At 46.1% G+C, this 13,416-nt stretch overlaps 1 protein-coding gene across 5 annotated transcripts; it reads right to left on the bottom strand.

The window, feature by feature from the left end:
• Nucleotides 1–120: 120 nt before the first annotated feature.
• RNF146 (ring finger protein 146) lies at nt 121–10,277 on the bottom strand. 5 transcript variants are annotated; one of them, XM_084284820.1, is made up of 5 exons: nt 10,176–10,255; nt 8,562–8,648; nt 7,923–8,138; nt 5,468–5,624; nt 121–1,882 (listed from the first exon to the last, which is right to left on the bottom strand). In XM_084284820.1, exon 5 carries the CDS (start codon nt 1,879–1,881, stop codon nt 823–825), a length of 1,059 nt encoding a protein of 352 aa, XP_084140946.1. In that variant the 5' UTR covers nt 1,882; nt 5,468–5,624; nt 7,923–8,138; nt 8,562–8,648; nt 10,176–10,255; the 3' UTR covers nt 121–822. The 5 variants fall into 5 exon arrangements, with proteins under 5 accessions (XP_084140946.1, XP_084140948.1, XP_084140949.1 ...); XM_084284822.1 differs by lacking the exons at nt 7,923–8,138; nt 8,562–8,648 and adding an exon at nt 3,287–3,352 and having other exon boundaries at nt 10,176–10,277; XM_084284823.1 differs by lacking the exons at nt 7,923–8,138; nt 8,562–8,648 and having other exon boundaries at nt 121–1,656; nt 1,744–1,882; nt 10,176–10,277.
• Nucleotides 10,278–13,416: the final 3,139 nt, after the last annotated feature.

Here is a 13,416-nt window from a genome sequence, read left to right as displayed (position 1 = left end):
AGAACTTAGATACCACTCAAAACCAATCCTCCCGTTCAGCAAACACAGGAAGCTGTTTCATGATGGTTTTCTTTAAAATTCCTCCAGTGAAGTTCAATTAAACTGGAGACATATCTAAGATTGTTACTGGTAAAATGTAGTTTTATTAAATTATAAATTCCGTAACAAAAACGAGACAGATCAAGAAAGACCTCAAAAACAGAACTACAAGGACTAGATGGCAAAGCCCATGAAAATGCCATGAAGTGTATAGGTAAGAATTTGCAACGAAAGTTAACAGCATTTTTACATTTCCATTGAAGGAAGGTAAGTGATTGCTCTTTGTCTAGTAAAAACACATTTTAACTCCAAACTCACATCTATTTTTTCTCACATTAAATTAAGCATCCTGCTCACACCCAACATCTTGCCTGCTCCCACATTGCTTTAGTGTTCTTTTCATACATCAATCCATGCAGAAAGTAGTAAGACACTTAATGCAACAGTCAGATAATGAAAACAATTCAAGTTGTACAGTAGATATACATTGGCCAAAAAGGGACCGAGTATCTCCAAGGGGAAGATGCTACAAAATAAACACAAGACATTTTCAAGAAAACTGGGTATTGCTAAGCAGCTTTCAAACCATTAACAGGATGACCCAGTTTCTTACACTTAGTCTTCCAGCTGAGACACGTTAAAGAGACTTAAGTTAGGCCAGATCTGGTTCTCCCCTTCACCCCACCCTCCCACCAAACACACTGCTAGGTTTGAGTGCAATGCCAATGTGGACAGAAAATTTACAGATACGGGACTGAGTTTTTCAATCGCATGGCTCCAGATTTAAACTTCAGTGACTGTGCACTGTCCATCCGGCCTTCTAGACCTTACGCTTGTGTTTACCACCCCTCCCCCTGCCACTGGTCTATCCGCTCCTGACTGGTTTGCGTTGGCATTCAAGTGTCTCTGCTGGGCAGAGGATGGCTGTTGCTGGAGGTGGGCAGACACATCCTCGCTATCGCTGCTAGCATCCGATTCGGTCTCCTCCACGGAGGCGTCAGGGGCCGGCACCCTACCAGATGATGACGATTCATGGTCTTCCTCCCCCTCTCCCCTATGGCTCCTTTCGGCCATACTGTCTCCATTTATTTGCAACTGGGCAAAAGAGTTTTCCAGAGAAGCGCTTGCATCAGGCGATGGTGTTGAAGGACTCAGCAGCTGACCATCGAGTGACGGCAGGGGCCTAGCAGAAACAGCTACCAGGGGCTGTACGGCTGCAGCCCCCGGGGTCGCTGTGCTGTCTGCACCATCAGCGGAGCTCTCTCTTGCCAGGTTGACAGTGTTAGCGTCACAGTCCAACCTAAGCCCAGCCACTCCCTTCTTTGGAATATCTATAATGTCCCGTTTTATTTTCCTGCGGCGTCCATGCTCGTTTCTCCTATACTGAACCATATTTTCAAGATCTGCTACGTATAAAAACCCAGCGATCAGCATTTCAGTGCTCTTTTTACCTTTGGAAAAGGCATCTTCCAGCTCTCTGCTGGTACGTTCATCATACTGCCACCAACCATTTCTACCTTCATAGTACCAAGCATATTCTCCGTTGCCTCTGCTTGCTGCTTTGAGTTCTTCTGGTGATAATAAGGTTGGCTTGTCGAGAAAATCCTCTGGAATCTCCTGCCGGCAGAGTGCACATCGTTTCCCAAGCCAAGAAGCTCCCTTCACACACAGATAGCAGAAGACATGTTTACAAGGCAGACTTACTGGATGGACACACGTTTGCAGACAGATAGCACATTCAGGGACTGTCAGGGGAGGTGCTGCATTAGCACATGACTCATTTGTCTTCCTATTTGTGGGAAGCATGTTGATCGAATGATCTATTTCACCACAGCCAGCCATCCTGCAGAAGATCAAAGAGATGTAAATCAGTTTACTGTGTCAACCTAAACTGGCACCTTACCTCACCATCCACAGAATGAGACACTTGCCTTGCGTTAAGATGAGGTATCATTTATGAAGCTCAACTTCTTAAGTAAGGGATAGGTTAACACTGTTTTCTGAGTCAACAAACTAAGCTGAATTTTGGTAGATTTCTTTTTTTCCCCCCAATCGCTGATCTTGAATCTTTTGTTTCATTTTTAACACAGTACCATGCCAAACTTTGGCAGTTCCTGTCCTTTTTCTGAAGCAGTGCTCATCAGCTAGCTTCATGCAGCCTAAAGGTACTACGAAGTGCCCAGCCAGCCTGTTATTTTGGAAACTCCTCAGAAAATCTGAAGAGGCTATGATTCTTTTCTCAAGAGGTGACCTACCCACAAAACAATCCATCTGTACAGTACTGGTGATCATCAGTTTGACTAGGGGATTACCAGAACAGTACTTCAGGCTAGGTTTCCATAGTACAAAATATGCCCAGCAGCAGAACCAGGCTGGAGTATTCCCACTTGCTGTTTCTTAAGTCACCACAGCGTACCAGCCCTCAGACAGGGCTCGTAACAACTACAGGGCTACAGGAGGAACTGGATTTGAAGACAGGTGGCTTTTTCAAAAGCTATCCTGGATTTCTCTTTCCTAAAAAACAGGTGAACTTGCTGATCTAGCTGAGGGTACCTCAAAAGGAATTGTTCCAGCCAAGCAGAAGGGGCAGTGTATCTACCACAGGAGATGAAATATGCAGCCATGATTGTTTGTGAAGTCACTGCCTGTGCCTTTTCTGGCCATGTATTATCTCTGTTATTAAACAGAAATTTTGTAAGCAACTACAATGTTACTCTGGCATTTTATAGGATTTCAATAGGCAAAATATTCTAGCCTAGACAATAAAAACGCCTGCTAGACTACATTCTACCTATGGCAATCTTTCACAGTCTTTTTCATGGTTATTTTCCTTTTATGTTCTCTTTTATTCTCATCAAAACAAACCAATAGATACCAAATGAGGGAGAAGAGCGGGCTTTGGGGGAATGGGGCCTAAAAATGTGCCTTTTTCATTTTAAATCTCCAAGGAATTTGGCAGCACGGTGCTGACACTCAGCAAAATAGCCTTTCAATATAACTAGTCCTCTTTGCACAAACAGCAGAGATTAGTTCATCCAAAGGCATCACAGAAGGGTGGGCCAGAAGGGACCATTAGAGGTCACAGGAGCCCAGATTCCAGCTCCACACGGCATTACCACCAGTATCAGATCTGATCAGTCATGTCTTTGTCTAGCTGACTTTTGTGAAACCTGCAAGGATGGTGGTATCACAACCTCCCTGGACAGCCTGTTCCAGTATTAGACATATTTCTAGTAAAACACATTACCTCAAGAGAAAATCCCTCGTGTTACAGTAAAAGCCTCCACTGCTTTATACATCTTATGAACGCATGCTGGGATTAGGAAAAAAAAAAAAAAAAAAAAAAAGATTTATGCTTCTGTGTCTATATTTATCTTTACAATAATGTATCTCTATATGCTACCCATTCCCTTTTGTTACTGTAATTTCCCCTCTAAAGAGGAATGCCTTTCTTTAATCTAATTCTTTAATCAAATCGTTTTTTTTAAGCTCTACTGTTCATATATTTTTTTCTGAAGTGGCATATAATCGTGTCCACCTTTGTATCTGAATTTCCTTCTCTGAGATTAAGAACAAATATGCATACTAGCTCTTCAGTCAGCATGCAGATACAGACAGCATTATCACCTGGTAATTGTCTTTATTGTGCACATCTACATGTGAGACACATTCTAAAAGTGTTGTGAACTAGTTGCTCCCTTGCAACTTCACACTTTCCAGGTTATATTTGGAAGCAGAACTTTACACCAAAACTAGGTTTTTATGATGAGAAACTTATTAGAAAAAGGAGAGAAGAAAAGCTATTCAGATTTCAGAATACCCACGAACACAAGTCAAAGGCTATCTCACAACAGAAGAGCTGAAAGAGAAATCCATGTATTGATTAATTTGTGCCAACCATGGCTGAGGAAAAAAGATCTGAATTTTCAAGTGTTCCCATAATGACATACTACTGTGCAGAAAGGCACAGCAGCTGAGATTTTTATTTCCATGCTACAGTTTTACAAAAGGCTTCTTTTCCCTAAATATGTTTTATAAGGTTATCCTCTTCAAAGAAAAGATAAAAACAACATGAAGATAAGTAACTTCTATATAATTTGTGTATAATAATTAAGAATTTGGAGACTTCTGGGATTAAAAATGAAACCCATTTTGACAAATCAAATTCTGGTATTGTTACTATTATGAGTAAATGTATTACGCTGTATCATGAGTAAACAAAAAGCAGTGTGAGAGTTCTCATTAATATTTGAGCTGTGCTAAATACGTCACCTTTTAATTTGAAGGTTCTTTGATTCCTTACTAGATCAAGCTAATAATGCAGCATATGAACGGAAAGGAGGAATAAATGCCTTATTTTGAAAGTCTTAACTGATTTTTAATGAATTAGAGGAAGACAGTATTTGTAAAATTAATACAGCTAGAGGAATACCCTTATCTCTAACCAAGCACTACCCACAACATAAAACTTTTAATAAAAGACAAGCACAACTGCAGTTGCATGTGCTCAGAATGCAGGACAATTATCCATTTAAAGATTTAGATCAACTGAACTGAGGCTCTCACTTTTTGTTTCTAAAAGAACATACTAATTAATCCTTTATTGTTTATCTTTTTAAGTATCAGATCTAGTTCATAGAGTTTGTCTATAAATTAGTACTAGGGCATATATACGTAGATTTTTATCGAACAGGTAAGCCCTTTGGAAAAGAGGAAAAACATCTAGAGCTGCTATTCTGCTAAGTTATGGCTGTGGGAGTACATTCATTCCAGCTTCATGGCATTAATAACTAAACAAATCTGAGCGCAGAGTATTTTCCCTGAAATTAACAGTAATATTTTATAACAAGATTTAATCAAAAAAGGATTCATATTAAAATGGTTTTCAAATACTAACCTCTGTTTTTTGGAGAGATGGGTTACTTTATTAATTTTGGCTAACAGGGAAAATTACATTATCGAATAAATTAAAATCAGTGACAGGTTCTAAAAATAAAATTATTTGAAGTATTTGGATCATCAGTTCAGATATAAAAAAGGGAACAACAAGCATCTGAATGCTACATTTTAACATAAATACAGCCTAAAGCCAACTGTGAAGGAGCTGGTCTACAATCTTGGCAGATCTCACTTCTATTATCTCTCTCTTTTTTTTAATTAATATTAAAACCTACATTTCATTTGGTAAGCTTAGGACACATAGCCTAGAGTGCCTTCATCAACACACAAAGTATGGAATAGGTAATGTATAAAAATTATACTAAAATTCCCCAGGCCTTCTGGAACTCTGTCCAAAGAGCAAGTAAATTCCCATAACCCTACCCCAAAAAGTAATTTTTCAGACTCCAGATCAAATCCCAGCTACAACTAAGCAGTTTGTCAACGAGCTGACACATGCAAGACCATTAACAAAACAACAGCAGCTTACTTTCTCAGAGTAATTTCTACTGACGCATGCCACGAGACTAAGATGTCCTCTCTTCAGATGGCTCCAGCTAGGATGGCAGGTCCTCTTTCCCAAGGCTGGCTCATTCCTTGTCTGTCCTGCCCAATGGTACACTGCAGTGTTTCAGCTTCTCTGCACACTAATGGAAAGCAAACAGTATCACCATTACAACAGCATTGTACGCAGGTATGAGTGAACAAAACCCAATGCCATGGTCCTGTTACAGAAAAGAAATAACTATCCTTTAATTTACTTGATGCAGACACCATCAGACATTGTTGCGTTTTTTGCAATTGCCAATTTTGCCCTACAGTTTGATGTCTATTATTCTGATGTCTAACTTATGCAAATTATCTTTTTCTAAAGTATTATAAAAGGCAATTATCTTATTACATCTGAAGTTAATGCCTCATTTCCATAAAGTAACCATGTAGACAAAATGAGAAACAAGACTAAAGTTAGGAGTATGTTACGTTTGTGCATATTTAATCTCTAGTAAATGACTTCCTGTTTTCAGAGAGTTTAACAAGTAACAACAGCATCCTAAACCTGTATCTAAAAAGAGCCATATCATATTATTCCAAAGGCCTATCCAGCTTTGTATCTTGTCTGTAAACAAGGGCTGTTTTGGGATGTTTGAGGAGAAAACAATGCATGCAAACAGGTGATTTCCCTAGGTCCTGTCCACATTTCAAGCACTCTGCAGCTTACGGCCCTCTTTATGAAGTGCCAAGTGCTTCTGAGGTTCAATCCTGAAACAAATACGTGTGATCTCTGAAAAAGAGGACAAGGGTGTAGTTCAGGCTCCGCAACTCTGAGGTAACATGCCCCTCTTCAGGCTACCAGTTAATGTCAGCCAAAATACATTTTGCAGTATGTCACCAGCCAGAATTTGAACCAATTCATTTCACAAATACAGAACAGTCACTAGAAACCAGTGTCTTAACAATTACCTAAATAACTCTACAGTAGGCAGGTAGGAATCTGCAAACTGGGCAAGAGCAGGGAGACCACCAAGATTTCACTGTCCTGTTCTCAAGCTCTAAACAGGAAGGTCTTGACCTGAAAGAGCCACCCTTAGTTACAGAAAGTATTTTGGGAATCGTATGTAGGAAGACTGGTGAGCCATACAGCTGTATCTTCCTCTCTTCTGGGCTGTCGCTTTCAAGATGTTTCTCAGGCATTTTGAATTACAATTTTCAGTTGCTGCAAAATCTTACACTTACGAATGCTTTGAAGCAGACCCAAGAACGTCACGTATTTGATTTCAATTTGCTCAAGGAAAGAATCGTTTTGGTGTAAACGTGGTGCAGATCAGATTTATGCACAGACTAGAGCAAAGTCAAGGAGTGGTAAGTCTCAGAAAGAACATGGAGCATTTAGTATTACGGTGTTCTGTGCTATGGTCCATCAAATGACTGAACATTTATCACGAATAATGTCGGATTGAAATGTTCAGATGACTCCAGTGTAAGATAAATTACTCAAACGTGGTTTTTTCCTTATAGCTGAGCTCCACGTAGCATTCAGTCCAGCTATTTTTAGCAAACGTTCAAAAGGAAAAATGCAAAAATGAACATGCCTATCTACTTGTCCTAGCATCCCTTCAAAAGGGAGATGGTTCTCCCCTCATCAATCCAGCAACTTCCCCTTTCTTCACACATTAATCTGAAATGGAGAGATGCAATCACACTGAAATTTTGGCTCCACTAATCCACTCAGACCAAATACCGTGTTTGCTACGATCAAAGAGATGGTTGCAACAAGCTCGATGCTGTGGGTGTGGTGCCCAGCCCTTCAGCTCAGACCCTGGCTTCCTATTCCTTCTGCAGGTTTTATCTGCTACCTCCTCTAATCCACTGTCAGAGGTGGAGCATTCTAACACCAAATGTTACGTAGGCATGGGAGAAGGACGCTGGGTCAGCTCTGACAGATTTCCTATTAAAAAAAATGCACGCACATATACGATGCATGTAATTATACTGGGAAGAATCCAATTAGGGCATAATTATGGGATTATGGTAAGGCAACTTTCTAAATGCTGCACAGCTCTTAAAAAGAACTAGTTCACAAACTGACTTCAGGTAACCTCTACTCTTCATTACGTTGTTATTTATGTAATAAGCCAGTCATGAAAACTTTACAAAACGGGATAAAAGACGCTGGTGGTTACACACACCCTTTCCCGGACTCTGCTCCTTTGAAGTTAAGTGGCTAAGAGCCGTGTTCTCTACGTAGCAATTAACTGCCTACGTTAGACGAGCACCTCGTACGGGGAGTTACGCTAACTGTGGCAACCTGCAAGAGTCCCTTCCCCTTGCGCACTGACTAAACCCACACGTCCCATCACACGTGGATTTGGAAACGTGCATTCAACACGCAACGGATGCAGGACAATCCCACCACCCAGGAGCAAGGGCTTCGACCTGGCACCGACCTGGCATCAGCAGCTGGCCAGCAGCTCCTCCCACGCTGAGGCTCAGGCGGTGTCTGACTGCTCTTTGTTCCCTTGGAAGTCTCCAGGGACGCTTGCTGGGAGAAGTTGTGCCAGCCTCTTCCATGCAGCTTTATGACTCCAAAGTGGCTGACCTCCTACCTGAGCTACCATCCAACAGTGACCCCAGGTCTTCTTTGAAAAAAAGTCGAGCTTTTACTAAACCAAGATGGAACAAAACCTTTCTTGTCAGTTAACTGCTACCCATCAGGTTCCCAGTAACCTATCAGAGCCCAAACTACTTTTTTTTTTCCCCCATTTTTCTTTTGCTTTGGAGACCAGAGCGAAAAGAAAAACAGCAATAATAATTAAAAAAAAAAAAAAAGTACCCCAGAAATGCACATATTTAAGAAGCCAGCTCCTGAATGTAAATGTGGTGTTACCTACAGTCTTATTTAAATCCTGCCTCAAATGATAAATTCTGCAGTACTCTGCAGATTACTTAGAATAGTTACCACAAGCTAATCCTTTGTGTCCCCATATGCTGAAAAATCAATGGGTGCAGCACTACAAAATAAAAACGGTAAATGCTTTTATGTAGTTTAGTACTTGACTGTTTCCATCAAGCTCCCTATCTCATACCTCGATTCCTGGGGGAGGCGGGGTGGAAGGAGGTGGAAGCAGGGGATAGAACTCTGTCCTTCCCTACCAGCCACCATCAGCCAAACACTGGGGAAAGAAAGAAGGGAAGATTTTTGCCTTTTTTTTTTTTTTTTTTAATAAGGGGAGGGAAAAAAACTCATTCTCCCAGCTGAAGGCCTGTTATTGTCAATGCAGTTTCAGCTAAAGGTACTGAACCTTTCAGATATTTTTCAAACCATCACCAGGCAATGCACAGCAGATAAATAACCTGTCTCCTGTCCACGGTGACTTCTCTGTACCTCTTTCTTAAAGTTAGAGTATCTTTGGGAAATTAGAGATGTCATGAGGGCTCAACTTCCCTGTCATTCCTTATGCAGTGCCATTACACATTAATTAAAACAAAACAAAACAAAACAAAAGACACCTCGTATAGATTTAGAACTAAACCACAGAAAAATAGTCAAGCTCAGAACAGTCAACCATTTTGCTATTGAACTGCTGCATATTTATTCAAAGTGAGTTTCTTGTCCTATGCTACAATTGGAGCACTGAATTTGAAGTAAATATTTCATTTTATTTAAGAGAGCAAAATATTAGCTTCTTTCTCAAACAAAACTGATAGTGTCAAAGCTGCCGTAGGGAAACAAAGCAAGAATGGGTTCATCTGAAGTTATCAATGCTTTGGAAACACAAAGTAAGTGCAGGAACATCTTTAAACAGAGAGAGATTAACATGCACAGAAAAAGGAGGGGGGGAAAATCAATTCCAATAAAGGTTTTTTCTTCCACCATTTCCAAGAGCCCACCATGCAAACTCCCTTGAAATCCTGCAGCTCCATCCCTCTCGGCAAATGACAACGGCGTGACCGACACCCCAACTGCTGCAGCGGGTTTGGGAGGAAACAAAAAGAACTTTTTTCTTTTCTCCCCGCACAGATTCGGCACTGTAGCGATTTAAACAATCGGCACTTTGATTCCCTCGGACAGCAACCACAGCATCAGCCACACGGCGCTGCCAAGCGGGCTCTGGCCAGCACAGGGGATTTAAGATTAACTCAAAGCGGCCAAATCGATCCCAGGGCTTCGTAGCGGGCGCTGGGCGCTGTCACGGCAGGTCGCTTTCGGCGACGCGTTTTGGGAGGCACTTCCAGGCCTGTTTTCAGCAATCCCCTGCGGTAGGGGAGGCTGCGCTTCTCCTAGCACAGACCCGACAAAGGCTCAACTTTTCGCAGCGCCCTCCCCTTGCGATCACCGGGGGCACGGTTCACGGCACGGGACCGCGGGCTGGGCTCACAGCGAAGCGGCACCGGCACGGACACCAACACCGCAGCGCGACGGGCCGCGCAGGGCCCGCACCGACACCGGCACCGGCACCGCCGCCCCCCCGGGCCCCGCCGCCGGCCGCCGCCTCCCTCCCCACGGCGCTGCCGGGCCCGGGGGGAGCCCCGCCGGCACCCCGGGGCCTGCCCTTTTGTTCCGGGCCTCGCACAGCCCGGCCCCGCCGCGGGGAGGAGGGTGGGAAGCGGGGGGGGGGGGGTGGTGCGCGGCCGTTGACGGCCGTTGGTGACCGTTGGAGCCCCCCCGTCCCCCCGGGGTGCCGCCGCCGGGGACTCACCCGCACGGCCGGGTCGGGTCGGGTCGGGCCGGGCCCGGCGCGCGCCGCTCCGCCACCTGCCGCCGCCGCGGGACGCGCCGACGTCACGGGCGGGGAGGGGAGGGAGGGGGGGGGGCTGCCGCGCCACCGTGACGCCACCGGGAGGGAGGGGCCGTAAGGGGAGAGGAGGGGAGGGGAGGGGAGGGGCGCGCGCGCCGGTGGCGTCACGGGGCGGGGGGTGGCACGGCCACGCCCCTCGCCTCCCAGCCCGAGGAGGTGTCATGGCGGAGGGGCCGTGTTCTGCTTCTGGGCAGCCACACAGGCGTTAGGGCTGGGAAAGACCCCCGAGAGCATCTGGTCCAACCCTACCACCACCGGTGTCACTCACAAACCCACGTCCCTAAGCACCGTGTCCCTAAGCACCACGTCCTTAAGCACTGTGTCCCTAAGCACCCCGTCCAGCCTTCCCCCAAGTCGCAGCCCCAGCTCTGCCCCGAGGAGGGCTGGATGCTCCTCTGGCCTCCTGCCTCTGGGACAGGACCCGGGTGTAGCTGGGGGCTGGGCTGACCCAAAACGGGGGCTGCTGCCTTGGAGGCAGCGTACGGGAAGGAGAGGCGTGTTTTCTGCAGGTACACCGTAAATAAACCATGGTGTGAAACAATAATCGATGTATCACTTCAGATGGAACCACAGAAACATTAAGGCTAGAAAAGACCTTTGAGATCGTCTGGTCCAACCATCACCCTACTACCAATGTCACCCACAATCATGTCCCTATGCACCAGGCCCAACCTTCCTGTGGCTACAAAGATGGTGAAGGGCCTATAGGGGCCTGAAGACGTATGAGATGAGGCTGAGATCACTTGGCCTGTTCAGCCTGGAGAAGAGGAGGCTGAGGGGAGATACAGCTTCCTCACGAGGGGTAGTGGAGGGGCAGGCACTGACCTATTCTCTTTACTGACCAGCGATAGGACCCGAGGGAATGGTGTCAAACTGTGACAGGGGAGGTTCAGGCTGGATATCAGGAAGAGGTTCTTCACCAAGAGAGTTGTTGCACGCTGGAACAGGCTCCCCAGGGCTGTAGTCACAGCACCAAGCGCCAGAGTTTAAGGAACATTTGGACTGTGCACTTAGCCGTATGGTCTGAACTTGTGGGTAGAGCTGTGTGGTGCCAGGAGTTGGACTCAATGGTCCTTGTGGGTCCCTTCCAGCACGGGATGTTCTATGATTCTATGATTTCCTTCAACACCCCCAGGGACGGTGACTTGACCGCTTCCCTGGGCAACCCGTTCCAATGCCTGACCACTCTTTCCAAGAAGAAATGTCTCCTAGTTGTTTTAACTGTTGAAGAGTAGTGCTCATTGTTCAATTCTTTGTTTTAATTGTTGAAGAGTAGGGGAATGACATTTTCCTTTTTCCACTCACAAGGGACATGGCCCAACTGCCAGTGCATTTCAACTATGATGGAGAGAGGCATGGCAGCTACATCATCCCGTTCCCTCAGGACTCTGGGATTCATGTCATCAGGTCCCATAGACTTGTACCTCTTCAAATTCATCAGGTGGTCTTGAACCTGCTCTTCACTTACAGCGGGTGGGACTTTGATCCCCCAACCTCCATCTATGGGTTCAGGGAAATTAAAGACTTGGGAAGCCCATCTACCAGTGCAGACAGAGGCAAAGAAATTGTTGAGTACCTCAGCCTTCTCCATGTCTGTTGTTGTCAATTACTCAGGTATAGAAACTCACTCCTAATATAAGAAATTAGCCACCTATAATTGCTTACACACTACTATTTTTACCCCTCAGTCTATTTTCACAAATGTTAAAGGAGCATGGTGGCCCTCAGGGACTCCTCCTGTCACCCCAGCACAGCAGCCCAAAAGAAGCTGGCTCCTCTCTCATGCTCTTCCTCAAGGCTCTGTGCAGAAGGGATGCCACCTCTTGCACAAGGGCTGGGGGATGGGAAAGAAGCACTCACACAACCCCTGAGAATTGGCAACAGAGTTCTTAATTGCCGGGACATCTTGCAGGTAAGCCTGCAGGGTGTCTGTGGTGTTTGGCAGCTCCAAGCTAATGCTTGGGATGGAGCCTGCGTGATGAGTAGGGAGCTCTCCAGGCAGTGCTGCGACGCTGTTGGTGGGCTCGGATGACAGAGAGTGAAGACATGCTGGGGTAGCCGCAGGTCTGATCTGGCTGAGGTGGATCCACTTCCATCGGTTCCTCCACATCTGCTGGTGGATTCACCTGCATGGGCCCCACAGTGTTTGGCAGAAGGATAAGCCACTCCTTGCCTGGGACTGCCCAAACAGGATGCCTTCCATCCAGAATGTTTTCAGGCCAGGGTGCCGAACCAGGGGGTTGCCCAGTTCCACCCCTAGGTCCCATGCCACTGTCTGGCTGATTTCCATCTGTGGGTTTCATGCTGCTGTGTGCTTTACAGCCACAGTTGGGTCCCACACTGTGTTCTGGACTATGGGCAGGCCTCTGCTCCCTGTGGCTGTCTGCCTGATGCTCCTGCCTTCACCCCACACTGCCGTTGTGCCACTGGGAAGGCCCAGGCCCCCTGTCACTGTGTGGCTGAGGGGGCGGCCTGTTCCCCGCATTGTTGCGGTGTCAGTGGTACTGCCTGTAAGTGTCTGTGGGCTGTGCACCAGAGGTACCTCGGGCACTGGTTTCAGTTGTGCCGCAGGTGCTACCCCTCTGCCCATGACACTTCTCGTTAGGTGCCTTCATTCTCGGTGCTTCCTTGGACTGCATTGCTGTCCTCTCACACCAAGGAGGCCTGCCTCTCACCTTACTGCTTCTGGACTTCTTCCTGCCACACAAGCTGGCTGTCAGAGTGCCTAGAAGCTCAGCGAGTGGTGGGCCAGCTGCAGGGGTCCTGGTTTATAGGACCTGGAGCAGGGGCGGGGCAGTGGTGGCCACTGTGACCTCAGCAAGCCTCTCTGATGGAGTGGCCCACACATGGCCAAAGGCAGCTGTGTTGGGAGTGGCCTGGAAGATGCCCTCAGATGGACAAGGAGGAGGGTTGTGGGGGCTGAGAGCCCCTTTTCTGAGGCTGGCTCCCCCGGGCCATTTGGCTTGCCAGAGAGAAAGGGTGCCCCTCACCCACAGGGACTGCCCTCCACCTGCCATCCTGTGCCCTGAGTTTATTTTTAACATTTTTTTTTAGATAATTTCATTCTATTCTTTATGGAAAAGAACAAAACTGAGGTGCAGCAATAGGACCCGAGGGAATGGTGTCAAGCTGCAACAAGGGA

This window comes from Netta rufina, assembly GCF_964035555.1.
Source record: "Netta rufina genome assembly, chromosome: 3".
Taxonomy (NCBI): Eukaryota; Metazoa; Chordata; class Aves; order Anseriformes; family Anatidae; genus Netta; species Netta rufina.
The sequence above is the reverse complement of the archived record's forward strand: the minus strand, read 5'-3'. Positions and strand labels throughout refer to the sequence as shown.